This window comes from Mastacembelus armatus, chromosome 5, assembly GCF_900324485.2.
Source record: "Mastacembelus armatus chromosome 5, fMasArm1.2, whole genome shotgun sequence".
Taxonomy (NCBI): domain Eukaryota; kingdom Metazoa; phylum Chordata; class Actinopteri; order Synbranchiformes; family Mastacembelidae; genus Mastacembelus; species Mastacembelus armatus.
Genome location: NC_046637.1, coordinates 21,059,959 through 21,084,377, shown reverse-complemented (window position 1 = coordinate 21,084,377; position 24,419 = coordinate 21,059,959). Strand labels below are relative to the sequence as shown.

General features: G+C 45.3%; 1 protein-coding gene and 1 long non-coding RNA gene across 2 annotated transcripts; both read right to left on the bottom strand.

Moving 5' to 3' along the window:
• Positions 1–1,342: 1,342 nt before the first annotated feature.
• On the bottom strand, positions 1,343–2,597 carry id1 (inhibitor of DNA binding 1, HLH protein). Its single transcript, XM_026308124.2, has 2 exons — positions 2,109–2,597; positions 1,343–1,886 (listed from the first exon to the last, which is right to left on the bottom strand). The coding sequence occupies exons 1-2, from the start codon at positions 2,469–2,471 to the stop codon at positions 1,851–1,853; spliced, it is 399 nt and encodes a 132-aa protein (XP_026163909.1). The 5' UTR covers positions 2,472–2,597; the 3' UTR covers positions 1,343–1,850.
• Positions 2,598–14,470: 11,873 nt separating this feature from the next.
• LOC117152658 (uncharacterized) lies at positions 14,471–16,431 on the bottom strand. Its single transcript, XR_004463084.1, has 3 exons — positions 16,306–16,431; positions 15,787–16,074; positions 14,471–15,683 (listed from the first exon to the last, which is right to left on the bottom strand). It is a non-coding gene; the product is annotated as an uncharacterized LOC117152658 (long non-coding RNA).
• Between the last annotated feature and the right edge of the window lie 7,988 nt (positions 16,432–24,419).

The window sequence follows — 24,419 nt, the reverse complement described above, 5'->3', positions numbered from 1 at the left end:
CTGAATAAGACAGCCCTAATTTGGTTTGATGGTAATAAAATCCCTCGTACCCCTCGTTTCATAGAGACCTCGAGAAGCAGGTGGTCAGTTTCTCCACAGCTCGGGCAGATCACATATTTGGATCTGCCATGTAGAAAATGAGAAGTGATAGAGATTTCAGAGAGGAAGGGGTAGCAGTAGAAAAGAAGACAGGAATGTGTTCAGCAGCTCCATTCAGCTACTTAAGGACACTTATCTAGCAGCTCAAGCACTTTCTAAAACATGAAGTGTATATATTTATAGCAAACTTATAACATACGACTGTACTGTGAGAATCTCCAGCTCTCTCTCTCTCTCTCTCTCTCTCTCTCTCTCTCTCTTTCTCTTTCTCTGAGTGCTGGCGTGGTTCCCGGCCCATCTGCGGCCTGGCCCGTGGATTACTGTTTGTTAATGTTTCAATCAGCTGTGTGTTGAGGAATGTGGAGCTATTTAACCTGAACTTCCCCAGGTGTGCCGAGGCGCCGCTCAGTCTGGGCCCCGCCGCCCTCCCCTGCCCTTGGCACAAAGCTATCACACAAACACAATCACACACTGGCCACGCCGGGGCTGCAGCTGTGCGCATCGCACCGCAGGGAAATGGGAAAAACATTGCACCAGGGAGACAGAATAAATCTTACAACGAAACGCTTCACCGAAGCCTTTTTAACCCGTGCGGTACCAGGAGAGACAAAAAAAATACCTTCTGATTTTACAGTGAAACCTCATGTTTAAACGCTTCTTTTATGAAGAGAGGCAAACTTTCATGTCTTTTTTAATAAACTATCTTATATCACTTCACAGTGAATTTGTGTAGAACCTTAAATACTTTTACTGCCATGATTTACTGTTGTTTGTTTCAAAACTCGGCCTCAAGATTTCTTTTTTTTTTTAACTCGACGATTTAAAAAAGAGTGAGCCTTCTTCATGTAATACGATACGTTAGCCATCCATAGAGAAGCAAATGACTTATTGAAGTGGCAATGAGCCATTGTGTTGACCACCAGCTTTGGTTTTATGTTACCTGAATGATTTAACAGCTTCTTCTAGGACTAGCACTTTACTGGTACTCAGCTACACGATAAGCTATTCAGATTCTGACTGGGACTGTGATAAATCACAGTCAGATAATAAGGCTGCAACAGCCCATAATAACCACCCAACGTGTTTACAGGACTACGGCACATGTACCAGCTGTAGGAAAGAAATCGATACTAACACCCCCCCCCCCCCCCCCCCCCTCAAGGTACGTGATGTAATCCTAGACTTTATATCAGATAGTTTCTCTCTCGTCCTCCCTTCTAACACAAACACAGTGACACATATGTCTTCTTGTTTAAAAATAATTGTCTTGTTTTAATAAAAACACCAATAAGGTACATTGTAAGAAAACAATATGTTCACATAATGTGGCATTGTAATATACAATACAGTTTGTCGCTCAGGAATCTGAGAAATTTACTTTTTTTTCTTTACAAAATGTTGAATTCTCTATACGGTTTATATAAAATACGAAGAGCGTAACAGGAACATTAGCTTTCTTTATAAACTCTACAAGCAACAAGCGATGCTGGTTGCACTGAATTTCTCTTGGTCCTCCGGCTAACCCAGTCTCTATCCGGACACCACCGGTCTTCTTTTTCTCTCAGGGCCCTCTGATGAATCGAGAGCCGTGAGCGACAGAGGTCCTCGCCGCCGGAGAATGTCTTCACAACGTTATTTTTTTTCTAGCTCTGGGAGTCTGAAACGTCCCTAAACAGTTCAAGTTTTTGTTGATGCGGTCGAGATGTCACATCAGGTAGGCTTGTTCGTTCTTCGCGGTGCTCCACGAGCTCTTAACGGCACATAATCCTGTCGTCTGAGCATCCATTCTGCGGGAGAGAGAAGACAGGGCTCATTAGTACGTCTGCGTTATGTGGACACAAAGCTGGCACGAGCAAAGCGGTGCGCAAGAGGAATTTTTACGCATGGACTTGGCAGCTTTTACGCACGCAAACTGACATTGGAAAACATGCTACAGCCGTGCATGCAGCCGTGTAGAGCATCGAACTGTTCTCAGATTTACTCTGCAGCAAATGTGACAAGATATTTACCTCCACTGAGATGCTGGCGAGCTCTGAGTTCAGAGTGGTCAGCGGTGTGCGAGGGACGCTGCTGGCGGCGTGCTGGCGTCCCTTCTCCGGTTCGTCCAGTTCGACCTGCAGGTCCCAGATGTAGTCGATGACGTGCTGCAAGATCTCCACTTTGCTGGCCTTTTTGTTGGTGGGCAGGGTGGGCACGAGCTCCTTCAGCTTGCTGTAGCAGCTGTTCATATCCTGGAGAAAGACGCTCATCTGCTCGTCCAAGAGCGGGATCTTGCACTTGGAGATGGTCAGGCTCTGATCGGACAGGCAGCGCACCACGTCCTCCCCGCCGACCTTACTCTTCAGGGCGCAGGTAGATCCGACAACCTTCATCTTGATTAGTGTACTTTCCAAAGCTGATGAGGGAAAAATGTAGAGTAGTTTAGCAACGAGGCTTCTCCTCCTCTTAGAGTTTACGTCAAGGAAATGTTGACAGTTCGCAACATCCACATGGGCAAACCCTCCACTGCTTTATAGCAGAGCGGGAGCCGGGGGCGTGCCCGAATCCTTCTGTTTGAAGGCGGTGAGCCAATGAGATGGCCGCGTTTGTATTGATAGGTCGTTCCACGAGCGCGCTCTCAGCCAATGCCTACTCTCGCCTGGTTATCGGGATTTACAATCTGTTTGAGGGATGGCGTTACAAATGGAAACAAATGTGTGTCTTTTATGGGTAAAATGTGGGAATCCAGCTGTCCATGGCTTGGGGACTCTGCAGGTGTAGATTGCCTGGGGACAGTCAAGGGGTGGTGAATGCCTTGGTATGTATTGTGAGAATGTGTATAGGATGGGACAGGAAGAATGGCTAATGATAATTAGGCTACCACAGTGCCCTAGATTTTTTTTCTCTCTCAGTTGGTGATTGCATTGCAGATGTGTAGGACAACAGTGCAGTAAAGTTAGAAAATTGATCAGTTGCCCAACAATTTAGGGAAAAACATCCACTTTTTATTCCGTTGGTTTACGATGATAAAGTTTATTTGGAATAGAATTTTTAATGACCTGGGTGTATGCAATGATTTCGCTTTTATTATTAGTTTAATCAAATGACCATATGAGTGCAGATTGCTGATCGCTTTTTAAACAATATGCCGCGCAGTCATTTCCACACCACTGCTCCCTGCACTAAAATCTCAGCTCTTTCACTCAAAGCTTCCTTTATGTTCACAAAGTGCCCTTTTCTGGGAGCACACGGTCTCTTTTCGGGGGCTTGTCTGTGCTGAAGGCAGCCCAGTGTGCGCAGCAGCTTCACGGATTCCTTTACATGTTTCTGCAGTGTGTGCTCAGCCTGGTGTGCGCACTCTGTTCTGAATCTTCCCCCCAGATTGTCCAAACAAGCCCGAGCAGACTGGCAGGCGCCAGCGCGGTGACGTCACCCATTCATCCGAGCTTTGACGCCTGTCAGCCTGGCGCCGCTCGGGCGGTCTCCATGGAGACGTCAAACAAGAGCGCTCACACTCCTCAGTTCACCTGGGCGGCGCGCGGACCCCTGAGAAACCGGCTCCGGAGCTCGGGTCGTTCATTTGGCACCTACCGCCCAGCGCACCTGCAGCCAGGAGGAGGGCTCGGCATGATGTTGTTACCGCAATTTAACACTAAATAACTGGTGCATTCCATCACTGCCCACTTTCACTAGTGTGTGCCACCTTGGTCACTGTAAAACTGTGTGACATTTGGGTTTGTACGTTTCTGTTCATTAGCAGGAGTTTATCTTCCCTGTCAGTGATGGATTATTGTGTAGATCTATAAAGACTACACCGTGCCTGGAACTAATTTATAGAATATGAAGGCATACTAAAATAATAATAAAAAAACATGCATTTATATTAAAAGAAAAAAACTACAAAAAAAAGAGAAAAACATTTTACTTTTACTGACTGTTTTACCCATTTTCAGTCAGTTCCATTATCATGGTGGGTTTATAGTAAGATCATATCAGTAATAATGATAAACACTCCAATAAGTAGCATAAAACTTACTCGAGTAAAAGTACTATGATCAACACAATGTACTCTAATGGCCAAAAGTATTTATTGCACAGTACAATGGACCCTGTGAGTGTTACTTTATTTTATTTTATTAGTGGATCATCATTTCCCACACATTAAGGTGTAAGCAGGACTTTATTATTGCAGATGGCCAGTCATTTTCCTACTTTATATGCTGCTGGGTGTTTTAATCTATAACTGCAGCATATTAAAAGATTATGTCTCACATATAAAGTCAGAATATGTGAAGTAATTAGTAACTACAGCTGTGAAACCAATGCAGTGGAGTAAAAAGCACAGCCGTTCCACTGTGAAATGTAATTAAATGAAATTACATTAAAGTACGTTACTTGAAGAAATGTGTGTTGTTACTGTTCATTCAGTAGGATTTTACATTTTATATGGATACATTTCTGCAAGTCAAGTTTTAAATTAATTTACATCATCATGAAGAAACTAAAATAACAGCTAATTTTCTTCCTCTTAAGAATATAAATGCTATTTGCTAACATCTGCACTGTCATATACCAGACTAAACATAACACCAGTACTGCTGTCTTGTAACAGCATACTGTAAGTTAAATGCCACAAGGACTGTTTCCTGTAGCTGTTGCAGTAGCCTATAAAAAGTTTTTAAAACACTTCTCTTTTTCTTTTTTTTCTTTTTCTTTTCTTTTTTTTTTTTTGCCCTCTGTCCTAGGTCGCAGCTGACAGGGCGGAGGGAGGGCCGGGTGGGCAGAACAATGGGAGTGCGGTGCAGGGATTGTGGGAGAGAATCTAGGCTGGAGCCACAGTGTCTGGAGCGCCCCTCCACTCCCCTCATCCAGCTTTTGTTCAGCTGCAAAAGCTATCAGCACTTCCTACTGACACCAACAATAACTCCACACAGCTGGGCCCTTTTTAGCCTGTTTACAGCACATCAAGGCGAGTGGAGTGAGAAGACACAGGGAAGAGGCAGAGGAGGTTAAAGAAAAGTGAAACATATTAGCTCCTGATTTTAACTGACAGAATGGCAGTGCCCTCTCCCCTACACTCCGTCATCGCTGACACAGAATTCATTTCCCAATGGACTCTTTATTTGTGAGCCAATTATCACTTAGTATTTTATGTCTATGACAGGCTACTGTTTGTTTCAATGCTGTTGCAACATCCTGCATCCATCAAACAGCAGAAAGGCAACGGTTGCCTTTTTTCATTTTTTTCAGGACACAGTGTATCTTGGCTGTATTTGTGCTAGCACACAAACCATTTCCCAGTAGCTTTTTTCAGGATAAATTGTTCCATTTGGTAGAGGGGAAATGTATTAGCTAATACGCCCTCTTTATCGCTACAGCAAATAGATCTACAAAAGCACACTACAGGAAGCCACCAGGGGAAAAGTTGGTGCAGGAATTCATTCAGAGGAAATAGGACATTCCAGCAATGCTTTCACACTTTTGCTGCTGTTATTATTGCTAGGAGGACAATAAGTAGTGCTCGTACTACTTCCTGAAACATGAAAGTGACCGAACTATAATAATAGCAGTGGTTTCTTAGAGAGATGATTTTACTTCAATGTGATTATTGCTACACTGTTGAAAAGAAACTGGGAGGAATTTGATTATGAGAGAACAGTACCACAATTTTTACACACACACACACACACACACACAGAGGCCATCTCCTTGCAGCTGTGGGATTAGTTTCCAGTTCCCAGTCAGGCTCTTCCTGTTTGCTTGATAATGATCACACCTGTGTGCAGGTGTGTGGACAGGCTCATATGGGACTGGGAGGAGTGTGTTTGTGTTGTCAGATACAAAAACTTTTACAACACTGCAATGTGTTACAAATGTCCTTGGCTGAGTGATGATTGACTTATGGCACTCAAGACCCATCAGTCATAGAGGGAGGATATTTTTGCTGAATGTTAGTGTTTGTAATACTATGTGTCATGGCTTCTGTGGGTGTGTGCTATGTATGTTTTTGCCTGGATTCCTGGTGTGCCCCAGCGTGGCCTGGCACCTCCCTGGGCAGCCCGGTCTCTGTAATGACTGAGGGCCAGTGGTTGGGAGTCACTTCCTGTGGGAGTCCTGGTTCAGAGATGTGTCATCTGTAGCACAGACTGGCTGGAGCCTTGACGCCTGATGGGTGTTTTTCCTGTGTGCAGACAGCAGACTGGGTGGGTGGATGGATGCCCTTCCCAGAGAGTCAGGGGCAAGTTGCAGGAACGCTGATGGTGTGTGCTGAAGCCTCTCGGAGATCCTTGAAGCCCCACAGGTGTCCTCTGCTCTGTGTCCTTGGCCCAGGAGGACAGCTTGGTCTCACTCTATCTCTTTTTCTCACTTGTGTACTTGTGTGTGTGCGTTCACTGGACCCAAAACTCACCCCTCCTTCACACCCCTGTGGTCATCTCCCTCCGCCTGGTTCCCACACACACTATCAAAGCCCTTTAATGGCTTCTAATTAGCTCCCCATCTGCTGGTGACAGCACACTGGTGGCATGCTAAAGCACCCATTGAGAGCATAGGCATTGTGCTCTGGAATACTTTCCACTCCAGTGGCAATTGCCTGGAGAGAGAGCTTTAGTTGGGGGTGTGGGGTGCTGTGGTGGAGCTGGGTTAGAAGGAGGAGGAAGAGGGGATGCTGTTTGGTGTTCTCTATGGTCAGGGGCTTGGGGGAAGGCAGGGGTGGAGCCATACACAATAGGAGACAGTGTGATGGCTTGTTGAAAATTTAATAACAACCAAGTCCCTTTTCCATGTACTGGTTATCACCCCCCCCAACCCTCCGCCACTCCCACCAGCACCAATTTTACAATTCCACCTCACCCTTCCGTCTGTTGCTTCCACTTTGGTGACTCTTTGCCTCTGATGTCAAACAGCGGACACTCGTGTGAGTTAACAGAAACTTTGCGCTGATGCTGTGGAGACTGGCAACACAATCTGGTGAGGTGCTCCATTGTCCCTAGTAGCCCCATGGCTACAGCTGGCCTCTGGGAACAATAGGTATACCTCTATAGAAACTGTAAATGTAGCCTAATGAGGTCTCTTCATTAGCAGAACCTGTCGATGTGTGAATGCTGTCTGTTTGTCAGATCCTATAAGGCCTTCTCCTTTCCATGACTTCCAGCAGGGCCTAGGTCTACTGGTAGCACAAGGGGAGACCAGCTGTTCCCAGCTGGTAGCCAGAGGATGCCTACAGGGGACAGGCCTGATTACTGCTGGCCAGCTGCCCCCTGCTGTAGGAGGGAGATGGGGAACAAACCAAAAGCTACTTCTGGGAAACTAACACATAAGTTCCAGTATTGTCTCCGCTCTGTGTCCATTATTTGCTGTGTTGGCTGAATGAGGGAATTATGAATAAATAAATAAATACACTGTACATATATTTGAATTAAGCCATTTAGATCACTCATTTACTCACTTTATTTTTCAAAATGTGACTACCTTTCTTTTATGAAGGTCTTAAAACAACATATTAAAGACAGGAGCTCACTGTGGTCTTTTTACAACTCCATGGCAACTGAATGCACCACTTTGAAATGACAATAACCCACATATTTGAGTGTGTTTCTGTGTGTGAGACAAATGGTCTGTCACCTGACCTCTCTCTCCGTACCACACACACACACACACACACACACACAAACTCACACATCCCCACAGCTGCACAGAGGCGTCCAGTCAGCACGGCCAGGGGACATGGGAGCCAAAGCCCAAAGATGGAGCATGGACAGTGGCAGCTGGGGAGCTGACAAAGCCCCATTCAGAGGGCTCAGGCCTGGGGACAATGGCTGGGCCAGGCTGAGCCCTCTCCTCCACTCTTCCACGCAAAGATTAATACTTCAGATGGGCTTCCCGGTGGCAGGCAGGGCTAAAAGGAGAGCCCTCCTGTTTGTCACTGGGCATTGTGCGAGTCGCCTGAGAACCAACCTCTTAGATGGGCTTGACAAATGAGAGCTGCCATTGACAGTGAACAGATTGGGCCTGCCACTTTTGTTTTGATTGTGCAGCGGGTATAATCAAGTTATTTGGGCCTCGGGGAGTTTTTGTTTCTCTCTCCTGATGCTCTTGACACTAAAGTCCCACCTTAACAGTCTCTGCTGGCTCAGCTGTGATCTGAGCGCACTCAAGTTTCCCCTCTTGTTTGTTGTTGCTATTTATCAAAGCTGTATGGAGGGTGCGATGAGAAGAGGAAGTTAATTTACTTGGGTGTGGGAATCTAGCTATCTATTCATGTGGCATACAGAAGGCAGTGCAGGTGCAACAGGTGTAGGTGTGTTATTCTTGTCACAGTCAATAGAGCTGCAGTGCAGCGTTATTGTAATGTTTTCTATGCAGATGTCCCCTGCACACCTGACATGTATAATGTGTTAAAAGAAACAGCTCAGCCAAGAGCCTACAGTAACCAGAGACAGGGTGATGGATAAACACAAGCAGCTCAGTTGTACACCATACACACACACACACACACACACACGCACGCACACGCCCTTTTTCTGTGATGCCTGTGACTGCAGCGCAGGTGTTTAGCCCCCAGCAAAGCAGCATTTCAGGTTAAACTGTAGAAACGCTGCCCCACCTTCGCACCCGGGAAATAGAAGTGGCCGCAGAGTACACAGCGTCACACCTGCACACCTGTGCTCCTAGTGTGTGTGTGTTTTGGCTACTGTGATCATATCACATGATTTCAAAACAGGAAAATTTCTACCACAGAATTTTGTCAGAAAGAAAAGCAAAGATTCACTCTTTTATTTGGAAAAGTCAATTGAAGCCCAGTAGCTAAAACTTCATATTAATTATTTGACTAAGCAAGAACTAAACCTTTGTGTTGTAAGGGAGTACAGTACAGTAAGGAAGGCCTGGGGCCATCTGTCCTGTCTGTCCCAGTGTTATTGCTGTGTATCAACCAGCCATTCTCACGATAAAGGAATGTGCCTTTGTTGTAAACATTCATCGGCCCCCCGCAAATGCCACAAGCTCCATTCCCTTTCTCTGCTCCCCTCATCACTCCTCTCACTCCTGGGTGTCCCTTCATCCACCCCAGTCTCCATCACCCTCTCATCCAACCCCCCGCCCCCATGTCTTTCTACTGCCAGTCTGTCAGTCTCATCGGCTTCCTGGTGAAGATCCTCCTCTGGTTCCCATGTAGAGCTGGAAGGCACATAGTTAAGACAAGCGTCCTGCTTTTCACCCAGGGCCCACTTCCAGGAATCTGCTTGTGTGAAACTTCAATGCAGCAGAAGGTGCCCTACTTTTAAACCTCATTCTTGTCCCTGGGATTGTTTCGGGGGGCTTAACAAAAGGGGGAATAGCCTGTGTGTGGGTCAGCATGGTGTGTGTGTGTGTGTGTGTGCATCTAGGTTATACTGGGGTTCATGGGTTCGCGTGCATGACCGTGTTTATGCAACAGCGCGTATGTGTGTGTGCACGTGAGAGGAGGGCAGGAGAATTATAAAGAGGAAGTGAATGGGAAGTACACACTCAGTGACAAAATAAGAGGGAGACATTCCTTTGCTGCCCCTCCCCTCCTCCTCCCTGCTCCCTCTTTCTCTCCTCTCCCTTTGCTGTGGCAGGGCCCTGGGAAAATCAAACAGGTGGTTTGGGACTGGCAGGAAAGCTGGCTGGGCCCGGGGTGGGCAGGCCTACAGGCTGCTGGGGGCTATCAAAAGCTCTTAGGCCCAGCTTTAGGCCAGCACTCTGAATGGCCCCGGGCTTCATTATCATGTGAATTCTGGGAACTGCCCCGGGCCCCCAGTAACACCAGTGAGCTGCCCATATGGCGATCACTTGGCAACTAGGGAGACCCCCTCCACCCCTCCAGTGCTACTCCTCCATTCCAGTACTCCTGATATCAAAGGAGGACAAGGAGGAGAGGGAGGCAGACCCAGAGTCTGCAGCCTCAGCCCTCTCCTGGGGGGGCTGGACCACACAGAGCAGCAGTGGACAGTCCTTTGGGATTCTGGATAACACTGCTGCCCTACAAGGCATTACTGCTAGATTGGCTCTGGGTGGATTTCACCATTGAATTAGCATTAAAGACACATTCTAACCCTGTCAACTTAGCATATGAACCAAAGCTTTGACAGCTAAAGATGTCACGAACCTCTCCACTTCATCAAGGTGCTCCTAAACAGCTGCCCTCCTTTCATCATCTCATTTATCACTGTGGAATTTAGAGGGTGAATTCCCATCTGTGTGTCTTTGCAGATGTTTGGTGATTTCAAGTTTCTATTTACTCACTCCTGGAATTTCGTTATTAGGATTGTGCATCATTTTATGCATGGAGAGTCACTGAAAGGAAGAAAGCTCATCAAGCTTGTTAGCTTGATTGCTAACGCGCTGATAAGTAGACATTATTGTTATTCAGAAGAAATTTTTGTACCACTGACTCATATCATATCACCCTCTTTTTATAGGAGAGTTTATATTTCAAAAGAAGAGGTGACAACACAACTAAAGACAGCTTCCTTTTGGTCGACAGAGCATTTGCATTTTTTTTTACTCTGGATTGAGCAAATGCAATGACAGTATGAACTAATTCTGCTGCAAAAGATTGACATTTTATGTCCTTTCAATGAGCCTTGGCAACCAAAATGCTCAAATTGCTTTCATTGATCTCTATGTTGCATCTGCAGTAATATACTTTGGGTATACTGGCCCAAGCAGCCATGTATATGCATTCCACTTACATTAGCAGTGACATTAAAACCCAGATGAGTGCAATCTGAGGTAAATAACTTTGTGAGTCATCTGATTTTCCTGGCTGAGGATGAGGACACTTCTACAGGGGAGATGTCACTTAACAACAGCAGGAATGTTGCTCCGGCTGTGGCAGTTGGCCACCTGTGTTAGAATGTAGTGGGGGTAGGAGGAGGAGGAAGTGATTGAGCAACGTGTGTTATATGTGCCACATGATCTCATGCTGATGAAGCGACTTTGGGTGGCTCCAGCATTGTTCATTGTTATTCCTGATGTGTGTGTGTGTTTTTATATTTCTCTCTGTGTGTGCACGTGGAAAATCTAGTCAGCTTACTTCACCACTTGCACCTGTGATTTAAAAAAAAGGCGAGGTAAAGAAAACAAAAGAGGAGGAGTATGAGAGGCAGAGTGAGAGAGAGAGGTTGAGAAAGAATTAAGAGAGAGACGAAAGCGTGATCTGACTTCTGAGGAACTCTACTGGTGATTCATGCCGTTACACATGGAGCAATTCACTCCCACTGCAGCTGTGCAGGCCACATGCGCAATATGATTTCACAACTTCTTCCCCGTCCTTGGAAATTCCTTTTTTTCATGCAACCCCCCTCTCCCCTCTCCGCCGCGTCAGTATGCTGGCCCTGAACAAGAGGCAGGTGCACGACTTAGTCATTCTACACATCTCCAAATGGCTCTGTGCTTCAGTCAGGCTTCAGTCAGCTTGATGGACTCAACCCAAAAGCTCTGTCATGTTTTTATCATACACAGTAGACCTCAGAGTGCTGCTGCTGCTGGTGTTGCTGTTATCACTCAGTTCATCACTGCTGTCTTAGGTGTAAACAGCCAGCAGGAGCAGAGCTACAGAAACTCCAGTGACTCAGCATGTCTAGTTTTTGGTTCCTGCTTGAAGCCCTGTGGCCTGTGTTTGTCAGTCTTTACAGTATCACACTCGCTCCTTGTGGGATTTGATCCTCTTCATGTCCAGTTGTGACACAAGGGGGGAGCGTCTGTGGGATCCCACCCAGGATGACGTGTGTGTGTTGGGGATATGATTCATCTTGCAGCTTTCCCCCTGAATGGCTCTGCAGGAGCGTCGCAGGCCGGACTGTTTTTAACAAATCCAAGCTCAAAGCAGAGAGAAAACTAAAGCTGCTTTCGTACTTGGAAGCAGCAGCGATGCTGTGTTCAGTTATCCAGGTAACAGGATTGTTCCAGACAGATTAGGCTCCGTTCATGTGAAGCTTGGCATCTGCAAGGCCTGATTTTGTCAAAGCTTTGTCATTGCATGGTAATGCACTTCAGTGCAGGAGCTAAGTATCATATAGATTACATGAACAGCTCTCCTGCTGTCATAGCTTTTGTAACTAAACAAACTAATAAGTTAAGATTATTTTTCCAATGACATCCTTATTTTTTACAAACTCTAACAAACTATTGTGAATGCAATAGGGATTCACCAATCCAATACACCAGATCCAGCAAATCCCCATCTAAACAACAGTATATATGTCCTTCAAATATGAGTCACAAAACCATTACATGCTTACCGGACCTTAGTCACCATGGTCAAAGTCGACCCATATGACCGTTCAGTCGCCATGGGAATAATCTTATGGAACTGTCGTGGTTTGGTTCGTTTTGGGCACAGAAACAGCTTGGTTAGGTTTAGGAAAACATTGCAGCTTGGGTTAAGGTGTACCAACCTACTAATGCAGGCTTTATCACGCCATACAGTGTACTATGTCATCCGATTCGCTACTTTGTGTGTGTCATAATTACTACAGTTGCTATTGGTCAATTAACAAAAATGTAACTGCTGGTCGTAATAACCAGGTCAGTGTCAGCACTGACACTGACACGTGACGCGTGACAATTCTAGTACCACAGCAGTCCCCCCACAGAAAATAACACCATGAGGTGTTGATCAGTGCTTAGTATCTACAGATACAGATATGAAGCAGAGTCAGGCTTGGTTTCAGTTACTGCCTGCCTCAAAGTTAAATTGTATATGTGATAACAGAGCTAAGTGAACGGATGACAAAGCTGGGAGCATTAACCACCACCACAGTAAAGGTAAAATGTTTACCAATGCTGCAAGCACAATGTGTTAGATATAAAGTATTTGTTCAGTGCTACTATATTCATTGTCTCCTGCAGCATTTCAGTTCCTAATCCCCCTCAACCCCACAACCCACACACATACACATCTCATATCCCACTTCGCGCCAAAAGAGCCAGCAGGAGAAACTGAAAGAAAATAGAGAATAGGCCTTCAAATGGCGAGGAATGAGAGTTGAGTTGAGGAACAAGTGAGTGAGTTAGAGTATGAGAAAATGAGAGGGAGAGACAGCATGGATTCTTTTCTCTGGGGCCTTAAAGACATGTTTCCCTCAGATGTTGGCTCTTCTTCAGATGCTAATGGTTCCCTCTTATTCCCAAGCTGTGCCTTAGCATAACAATGCAGTGGAAGTGAAAGAGCTAAACCTCTGCTTTCTTTAAGAAGCCAAAGCTGGGCTTTTCTTCTGGACTAATGCCCCTCTCCCTCTTTGTGCTCCCAGTGAAAGGCCTGTGGAACGTAAAGGCAAGGTGATCACAGAGTTTACTGAAAATGAGACTGAAACAACACACGGGTCCAGCTAAAATTGCATTGGTGAAGTCATTTTAAACCAGCAGAAATGACCAAATATAGAGCAGTGAGTTGTCTGGCTCTGAGCCAGAGTACTCACTCTCTTGAGTATGATGACAGCAGTCGTTTTGAATATTATCAGCTTTTGCTTTTAAAGCTGTGCTGAATTATATCTGCTGGAAGACTCCAACCCAAATGTTATGGCTGTGTGTCCTGTGCTGACTCCAAGACGCCAGAGTCCCATCTGAAAAGCAGTTGTGAGCCTGAAGGGTTTTTGGAATAACTGCGTTCCGACCTTGACAGAGCCCCAGTAGATACTGTTGTAAGGCCCTGATAGCCTGAGATAGCAAACAGAGAACAAATGGTTTTCTGCTTTATCATTTATCATGAAAGAATAAACAGGATTGGAGGTAAAGGGTAGGAGGAGGACACAAATATACTGTACAAACACTGATAGTTGTCAGCGGCATCTTGCTGAGACAGACAGCCAACAAGCTAAATGGCGTCACTTCAACTTATCCATGTTTGTGCAAAGTCAAACTGTTCCTTCTTATTATATGTCATTCAGTTTTCTGCCTTTTTTGAAAGTGGTTCTTTGAAATTTGGAGCGCTCTCAAAGGGCACATTTTGAGATGTGGTTTCAAGGCTGGCTGGCACTTTATGACTGCATGTTTATGACACAGATGCACATAAAAATATTGTATACTGGAGTATATGTTACATGACATCCAGAGGGAATTTGCAGTTTTAAAGAGGCACTCTGAATTTTTAAAGTATTAATACTATAATGGAAACATATGATAGACTATACGTTTATTGCTCCTTTAAATGGGAATGAAAGTGTCATCAAGACAAATGGTTCAAGAGCAGATATGTGTGGATAAGATTAGATTCAACTTTATTGTCATTGCACGTTACAGTACAAGGCAACACAATACAGTGAAATGAATCAAAAAAAAAAAACAATACCATATGCCATAAGAAGCAGAAAAATAAAGGTGATACACAGCCCATGCATAAATAATAGTTGGAAAGGTGTATAACACATTATGGCAATAAAATAAGCAGTTGGGATGGAGGGGGGAAAATAGTGTAGAGGTCAGCTGGTACGAGAAGAACTGACGTCACTGCGTTGAGTGACGTGAACTCTAAGAAATCCAAATGAGGCTTCATCTGCTGTTCCTCAGGCCTCATGGTCAGGGCAGTCGACTAAATACTCCCCAATTACCAGGTTTTAATCCATTTACACCTCTGATGTTCTCCCTGTCTCTCTCTGTCCTCCCTCTCTCTCTTTATGCAGATGAGCTGTGGGTCCAGGTGCATCATAGGGGAAGTTAGCACCTCCTCAGCACAACAACAGACTCTATTTACATGCAAAACGCTTGGCTTAGTCAGAAGATGTGTGAACACAGGTGTGCGTGAGTGCAACTTCGTGGGGTTGTTGTCACCAGAACCACTAATCTGTTTGTCCTGACGTACCCCGTGTTTGCTCTGATACTGTTGAGTTGCGGTGTTGTGTAATTAGATGCTTTGTGGAAACACATTACAGTTTTCTATTGTAGGAGACTGCAGAAGGACAGAAGCAGCTGAAAATATGCCTCTCACAAACACAAGCCTGCATTTACTTGTGCTGAATTGAGCTTTTTGTGCTCTTTCATTTGTGTGTGTATATGTGCGTGTAGGTTGAGAGGAAGTCAGTGGTGGCACCCAATGTCATTTGAAGCGGAGCGCCTGGCGCCACAGCATCAGGGACATCACTCCCTGGTGCCAGGCTCATTTTTATAAGCACTCACTAAATGACACACAGCTGGCAGCATGGAGACAGCTGTCACTGCCGTCACTACGCCCTAATCTGTCTGTCTCTCCTTCTGTGTGCCTTTTCCCTCTCTTTTTCTCCTCTCTCACACTCTGGTGTTCAGCTGGGCTGCCTCCCTTCCTCCTCCCTCCTCCCTCCCTTTAGGGTCCAGACTTCGTGGAGCCGAAGCTGCAAAAACTCACTTCCTGGAGCTGGTGTTCACTTCCTTTTCTTTTTGTGGGACTTCCTGTGCTGCCTCTGTGATCAGACCGGTCAGAGCTGACTCTCTGGGAGAGACTTCCTGTACAGACAGCTGGGGAGATAATTCTCTCTTTCTGCCTTTGTCAGGATTTTTCCTTTTCTCCAGAGGTCTTCTTTTCCATCTGTTGTGTTTTTCAATTTACTTTGCTAAGCTGCAGGTTTATGATGCAAAGCGAATCTGTTCCCCCAGAGATTGACTGTCTTCTGAGACAGCAGACCAACGAATCACAACATCACAGGAAAATGAGCCTAGCAGACATCATGCAGCCTAATGATATGAGACAGAGGCACAAAGTGCAACTCATACCTGTTGATCTGTAGAGAATATTTTGCAATATCTCACAAGTCTGTCCCATCCATTAGGACTGATGTTCACCTCATCCAGCACCTCTCCCTCCCCTCTGGCTGCAAGTGGAGGAATGTAGTGGGTGTGGATGTGTGGGCCCTGGTTGCGAGCAGAGACTGGCTCTAGTTGGTACGCCAAGCCCAAGCACTGGCTCCCGTGATGAGGCAGGCAGGGCAGAGCACAGACAACTTGTGAGAAGGAGGCCTCCGTGGGTGAGTAAATACGGGCCAATGGAGAAACACATGGAGCCTGAGAAGGAGCATGAGGAGTGACAGTGTGGGAGGTATAGGAGAAAATATAATTTGATTTAGGCGCCTTTCTGTCTGCGCGCCTGGTGTATCCAGTCCCTCCAAAACATCTCCCATCATCTGTAAATGTAATTTTACCATGCACAGACTGCAACTTTTTTATTTCTCATTTAGTGTAAAAATGAAGTTTCTAGCAAAGACAGGCACTTATTTTTCACCACCATATGCTCACCTTATGTTGCTTCCATCTGGCCACCTGGGCCACTGGTGACAGCAGGGTGGCAGGTCCAGGGTCAGGCCCATGGAGAGAGGGCAGCAGGGAACAGGACTAGAATCCTGCGGTGCTGGCCAACCTGGTCTGAAGAATGGCTGTGGGCTGCCAAGAACCACTGTATCACCTTAACCCCACCCCACCATCACCACTATCATACACATACACACACACACGTGCACACACAGCCTCCAAGCTGTGAACGCCTCCTTTGAACAGAGGGGAAGCAGCTCACACCAGTCCTCCTTACAGACAGAACGCGTTGCCTGTCAGCAGGCTTTATGCTTTGTGTGACAGACAAATGGGTTTAGTGTATTGCTTCTCTGCTTGCATGGCTGCTTTCATATGACTGAGGTTCTCTGAGGGCAGTGACATTGCAGGAGGCAATAAATAGTTAGACTGGATAACCAGTGTTGTTTCACCTGAACACTCAATCAATAGTCAAACAAGCCCAAGGATGCCTATTGAAGTGTTCAGGTTTAAATGACCTCTGTTAACATCTATACAGATAGTTTCACGGTATCTCAAATCTGAACTATGCAAACAGAAGTAAAAACAGACAAGTAATACTGAACAAATAAAGATGCCTTGGACAGATAGCTATCTTTTGTAGCCTCTGGCAGTTTCACTTTCCTTTTACAACAAAAATACACTGCAGCACTGAGACAATCTCATTTTCAGTTAATCACTATTAAAACTCTTTGGACTCATCTTCAGGAGGTTTTGGCAGGAGGGAGAGCTGAGCTGTGGCTCCTGCCAAAGATGAGGCCTGTGCTAAAGGCACGTTCTGATGGAATCTCTGCTCCATCTCTTCTCTTCTATGGCCTCGGTCCGCCTGGCCCGGCTATTCCTTGGAGCGCTGGAGTGACAGGAGTACATGGCGGCCTCTCCACATGTCCCTCCACTTCCTGAGCTACTGCTGTGCTCAGAGCTCCGCATGGCAGCAGGCTAAGAACACACACAGGAAGAGGTGACATCTGAAGCAGCAAATGCTGCACCAGTTTGTGTGTCATGTCATCATCTCATCACAGCATACGCAAATAGTATCCAATATTCAAAATCAACATAAATCAAACGTTTGTTTTATTTCATGAAGGTGCAATAAAACAAGCCTGAGAGTGTGAATTCCAGTTTGCTCGTAGTTTATTTCACACTTCATGAAAGAATAAATAATTTAATCAGAAAAGAGTCTGACATATCGGTGACACTGTGGGAAAATAAATGTGTTGACAAATGTGCTGTTAATACCTTTATTGCAGCAGCAGAACTACAGTACATTTCATACGCAAGACTTTTTTTTTTTTTTTGCTTGCAATCATAAAATACAGCTTCATAAGTCCATAGAAGTCCACTGAACTCAAACACTTCCAAGGTATTAACCAGATTAGTCCAGAATGCTTCTTTCATATAAAAGGAGATGGTTTATGAGAGCTCAGGGATGAATGTGTAATGAGCTCAAAATAACCTAAAGCCCTTTTTTTTTCTCTTTCTCTTCTTCTGTGTCCTCCCCTCCCTCCTCCCTTCCCTGCCTTTTTTTCTCCTCTTTTGGGAAACATGCCTTTCCCAGCTGCACAGCCCCCACAGCGCGAGGCCAGGCCAGGAGCACAGCTGGCCAGACTTGGTGGAGCCAGTCGACAGGCGCATGGAGCGCAGCCCGCCCAGGGCCCGCTTCCTCCGCAAACATGCCCAGGTGTGGGGCCTCCGAGCTGGGCTTCTGATCTCCACCAAACAGTACTGTGTGTGTATGTGTGTGTGTGTGTGTGTGTGTGTGTAGTAGGGAGGGACGGAATGAGGGATCAAGAAGGCAAAAGGTGGTGGTGGTGGGGGGGGTGTCATGATGTAGAGGGAGGTGTCCCTGCTGAAGCTGTGTCAACATTGTGTGTTAATGTGTGTGAGTATGTGCATCTGTATCTGCATGTGTTTGTCTTTCAGGAAATGAGAGGGTCACCCCTGGGGGAGACAGTGGGCAACAACAATTACTGCAGCATTGTAGCTAAATTGTGTCTGAATTGTATGTCCCTGCCCACAGAAAGCTTGGAGTGAGTAGGTAATTACTGTGCAGTGGTTCATTTGAAAGATGTAACACTGCTTATTAGCATATAATAGAAAATAAATGATTGCTTGCAGAATGAGTGCACACTCAGAGGGCTGTTTGGAGAATGTAATTCTGAACAGATTACTGACTACCCTCCATATATACCTATAGCTGAGTACTTTCTGTTAACTGTGGATTTCTTCTGTGCTCGTTGAGCTGTGGTCTAAAGACACTTAAACAAAAACATACTCGGCAGTCTATCCAGCTCAGGCCACAGAGCTCGCCTGAGTAACTTTCCCATAAATCACTTCATAAATCACTGCACAAACGCACATTTAAACAATTTCAGATTGCTGTGGAACAGTGACATTACCTGCGGTTGATAGGCAGCCCCTTCCTCTAACCCCCCGATTTTTTTTTATTGTGTTACAACTGGTAGAGATCTCAACTGGCCTGGTTGACATCCAACCCAAGCATTTAACATTATATCCAGATTCCAGCACTCACAAGCCTTCAAATGCATGCATGCGCACACACAGGAACCACTTCCACACACTGCACCAGATAAAACATAGTGTAACAGGAGGCGTATGAGCCGGGGTCACATCAGATAAAGCGAAGCCAGACAGCCACAGATAAGCTCTTTGAACCGGTCTATCTGCAGCGTCAGGGAGACGTTCTCCCCTTCCAGCCGTTTCACATGATGACCGCTGGCCAGGCGGCTGTTGCTGGCCTGATTGTGGCCTAGCCCTGCTACTAATTAACCCTGGGCCCAGGGCCCTCTGACTGACTGCCTTGTGTCTTGCAATCCCCCCCACACACACACTCAGGATTGCTCATGCATGCATGCATGCATGCTAACAGACAGGCACAAATACACACATAAACACAGGTTCCTGTCTGTTTGTAGACCCCAAGAGGATCTTAGGTGGTGTTGGTGGCCCTCTTGTGGTACAAAATGGAGCCTGTCGAGGATAATAAGCGATTCGCAAGTGTTGCTTTTGATGAGTCTCATTCTCCCCAAATCCTAAAGTGTTGCCTAAACCCTAAAAAGTAAACAGTGGAAGAACACATGGGATCAAAAATAGGGTAGTGATACAAACTGAAACTGCTAAATAGGTTTGAAACTAACAATTAAATTCATTACTGAATAATCTGCCAGTTGTTTTTAGGATGAAGCAATTTATTGTTTAGTCCCAGCAAGAGGTCTGCGAAAAGAATTTAAAACAGCTCAACTGATATGAAAAGTGAGTTTGAGGAGTTTGAGTTTCCCTGTTGTGGGACGAATAAAGGTTTGTCTTATCTAATCTTATCTTAATATTTTAAGTCAGTGTGACACCTAAACACCATGTGTTTACAACAGAAAGTGCCTAAAAGCCAGTCTAAACAGCTAAAAGTGAAGAGATATGTTGTTGAAATAGTTGGCTAAAAATAATAAATTGAAAGTGATTTAAACTATTGAAATGATGTGGCTAAAGTAGTGCATAAATAGTTTGAATGGATAGCTAAAGATAATGTGTAAACAATTCAAATATGGAGATAAACAGTTAAAATAGTGAGCTAAAATGATGGGATATAGGACTAAATAGAATAAGGTAATGGATACATTACATGCCTACAGTTGGAACAGCTAAAATACTAGAATAAGTGTAAATGCTAATGGATAAATCTTTGAAATAGCTAAAAGTCATTGACAAATATCTATAAAAGTAATGTAAAATGTTTTGAAATCAATTTGACTCACTTATGTTAAGAGACACACTGTATGAAAAACAAAAATTCACCCTCCAATGAAAAGGAACATGACAGGGCCGTGTGGACATATCACACAAAAGAGGTTCTGGAACCACTGGTTTACTTCATCATCTCCCAGATCCTTAGGTGACACCCTCAAATTACTTCTTTTGTTTGAGTCGGCTCAAAAGCCAAAGATATTTGGGTTACAGCTATATAAATACACAGAAAAGCAACAAATTCCCATGGGAGAGAAGCTGCACTCAGTTAATGTTTGACATTTTGTCTTGATAAATGCTAAAATAAAGATTACATTTCTGTCCATTAATTAGCTAATCACTTCAGCACACCTTCCCTACTCATAGACATCGCTTTCTTTTTTTTTTTTTTTATCTCTGTTTCATCATGTCAAGGCACACTGTAGATTTTAACTAAACATGGCTGGGTCTAAATCTCACAGTATTCTTACTGTTGAATCTTGTGCAGCTCATTGTCTAATGTAAGCTTCTGATGACAGTCCAGCTGGAGGTCTGTGCTGTGTTTTAGCAGTGCTCCCCTCCCACGGTGCAGAGGTTAAAGCCCAGTTAACCTCGATATCTGCAGGAGCATTCCAGAGACCGTCAGCTGTTTTCTCCTGGGCCTTGACGCTGGAAAGCCTCCCTCTGTATCCTCAAGACAAGGAAAAACAAAATCAAGGCATTTGAATAGTCACAAAGTGAACACACAGTAACACACAGACTCAGAAGGAGGCTGTTCGAGTACTGCAGCTACTGGAATCTCATTATGAGTAAGCATAGGTGTGTTTAGGAGGATCAGCTGGGGTTTGTGAGTGTGTGAATAGGTGTATTTGTGTGTTTCAGATAGTGTGTTTGGATCTCCTGGTAGGACTGAAAATGGTGGCTTGCTCACCTGTTCACACACACAGGGTGGAAAGAAGGGGAAGCAGCCTGGCTGAGCGTACACACACACACACACACACACACACACACACATAAACAGACACACACTGCAACAGCCTGACCTCCACATTTTCCCCTGCGTTCACCTGTTTGTTCAGAGGATGTCTGCAGCTTCATCAGCTTAAACACGGCTCCAATGTTTTCCACACTACCTGTTTGAACAGCTGAGCGAAGCGTTGACTTTAGCACTTTGCACAATAGCACAGGATTGGTATGAAAGCACACACAGGCCTCCTCCTCTGCTCTTTCTACTATCATGTACTTGGATGTGGTAAACGCCGCCCGGTGACCCTCTGAAAGACTTCATTCCCCTTTTAAAATAGCTCACTCTGGTCTGATGGAGTACAATAAGAAATCTGGTTTTAAGTGCATGCTTGCGGTCTGCATTGCTTACTATATATGGGCTGAGCCTCCCAATCCAACATCTAATTATGTGTTGAGGGCTGATGGGGAAGGATTACACACACAAACACTAACATCCAGCAGGAATGTGTAATTGTGTGAATACGGTCTGTGGATGTTGGAGGGGATGGGGAAGCAGTGCACTCTTGAAGGAATGTCCTGGTGCCAGAGAGACGAGCTGTGGTGGAAATGAATAGGAACGGCAGTGTGACACCCAGCTGCATGTATAAGCAGCTGTACACTGGTGGACGTCACGTGCATTTAGAGGAATACATACATGCGCATGCAAACACATACACAAAAAAAAAAAAACCAGCAGGCAAAAAGGTGTACATGGAAATGTGTGGTAACTTTTTAAACTTGGACCTTTCGATCTCATACAGGCAGTGAGGTAGATTATTACAGGCGTAACGCAACGCAGCGGGCTCATCGGCGTCTGTCTGTCGCTGGCCGGCCTGTTCTGGGGGTCCGGGTGGAGGGGTTTTGTGGCTGCGGTGTTGCCTGAGGCCTGGCTGGGCTGATTTACAGGCGGAGTGGGGACATGTGCCGAGGATACTCCCAGAGCAGCCTGGTGGGGGCCAAAACAGCCACACTGCTGCTGCCTGCACATCTGGAGTCTAGACTGAGTGGCTCTGCCGAGTGCCTCGCTCCCTCTTTTCTTCCCTCTCCACATCCACATCCACATCCATCCATCCATCCCTCTGCCTCAGCTGCTGTCTCCCTGCCCCCAACTTCATCCTCTGTTTGTGTAGCTGCCAGGGCTCAATTGAAATTTAAGATTAGCTCTCACTTTTTCCTCTCACCCACTCACTTTCCTTCACCCTTGTCTCTCGCTTCTCTTTCTTACGCAGGCTCCAACACATCTGATGAAGGACAAAATAGTCAAAAAATAATGAGTCAGCGTCATGGAGCGCATGTGGAAGACATCACTGAAGGGATTATTATTATTATTTCTTTCTCCCTGAAAGCCACAGCCTAAGTGTTCACATGGGGACCCTCCAGTGATCTTTCAAGGAATTGAGGATCAGGCTTCTGAGCCAAAGAACGGTCATATAAACATATTGGCTCTGACATACATAATAAACAGCAGAGCGATAAACATGATACGTTGCATACTCACTCTCTCTCTCACACTCAATCACACACACACACACACACACACATTCACAGCCTTTTTTAATAGTGGCTCCCTGTTAGTTGCTGTGAAGATAAATGTTTCTTGTTCTGGTGAAGACCTTGTAAAAATGAGACTGCTGCCCAAACTGACATACAACCACTTTATCTTCCACTCCTTTACTTTCACCGTCCACATACACATAAACATCTTCTCTCACCGTTCCGCTGCTTTGCTTTGCCTCACACCCATGATAAGATGAAAAATCTTATGATGATGTTTTTCCTTTCTCACCGTATACACTTTTCTCATATATACATCACACAAGGGAACACCAATTAGGTTTGGACGGGGGCCCGAGATGTGTAAACAGACACATATGTGTTATCTTTCATCACACTGAGATGAAGGATGAAGCACTCGGCTTTATGAGATAAATATGTTAGGACTGATGGTCTTGGGAGGTAGTTGGGAACTTCAGTGTGTTCTAGCAGAAACATGAATTGTTATGCAAATTATCTCCTGTGCCTGGCAGGGGCTGTTTCATATTTTATAATCCAGTAAACGATGAGTACCAGGGCTTTCCCTTGACACATGAGCACAATCACAATAGTGTCTCCCTTTTAAATTGTGGAAAACTGTAGCAGAAACAACTTGTGTCAGAGAAGTAGGCGTCAGTGTAATTTACTGCAGGCAAACAGGGATTGCTCTTTCTTTCCATGTAGCCTGGTTTCCTCTCCCAGTAAAGAATATGAGCTTTTTTTACTGCCTTGTTCACCCTATCGCGTTCGCACTGTGTCGTACACCATGGGATAAATGGCTGCGTTCAACTCTCGGGTGTTAAACAGGTCGTAAAACGCTGCCACGTGATACTCTCCAACAAGGCCTGAACCTGTGCGGCTGCTCGCCTCACTGTCGCCTGCCTTCCCGCCCATTAGCCCCCACCCCGCTGCTCTACTCAAATGGAACAAATTATCCAGCTACTTGGGTAAAACAAGGTAATATTCATTTTAGAAAAAAGTCATGAAAGAACGAAGGAAAACATCTGGATAGTCCTGGTTGGTGTTTGCCTTCTCTGGAAGCCATTAGAACAAAACATTGTTCCTGCTTTGAATGGTCTTCTCTTACTCTCACGTTTCACTCTGGTTGAACCTCGCACATCCTCTCACCACCTGTGTCAGCTCTGGTTCCCACCCTCATTTTTTTTTTTTTTCTTGTCACAGGATAGATACACAGCCTGAGAGAAGGGAGAGAGATAACAGGGTCCAGCAGGAGGGAGTCGGCGTGAAAGACAAAGAGAACAAGTAGTCCTAAGTGCCAGAGGTGACCTCAGGTCTTCATGTTACAGGTGCAAGCCATTCGCACAGCTCTCACCTGTGTCGACGCTGTGGGGCTGAAGGATCACTCATGACAAAGGTTGAGGAGACAGGTTTGAGAGGCTCACAGCTCAACAGCTCTCCACAACTGCTTCGAGTGCCAAACTTGACCCTGACTGACGTGAGAAAAAGTACTCTCAACTGATGTCCCAAAATACCCCCTATTGGTCACTGACCAAAGCTAAAACTAAAGCTTTATTCAGTGGAGAATCATAAAAACATGTCTGACCTTTCAAAACGCAGCAGCAGTGGTCAAAAGACTGCTGATACACCTATTTTTGCTCTATTGACACACATCAGCAGACCTTAATGCCAAGTGATTTACTGTGAACCAGACCCAGAGTCAGCTGAATGGATTTTGTTTTTTCAGGACTAAGAGCTGAATCACATCGTCCTTGTGAGACTCATATCTTGCACAATATATGTGTGTGCATCCAAGAGAGAGAGAGAGAGAG

Bases quoted from the DNA above. Each gene is read 5' to 3' on its own strand.
- id1 (XM_026308124.2), bottom strand. From the start codon at position 2,471: ATGAAGGTTGTCGGATCTACCTGCGCCCTGAAGAGTAAGGTCGGCGGG. The intron at 1,887-2,108 runs GTAAATATCTTG...TCTCTCCCGCAG, and splicing joins TCGCCAGCATCTCAGTGGAG to AATGGATGCTCAGACGACAG.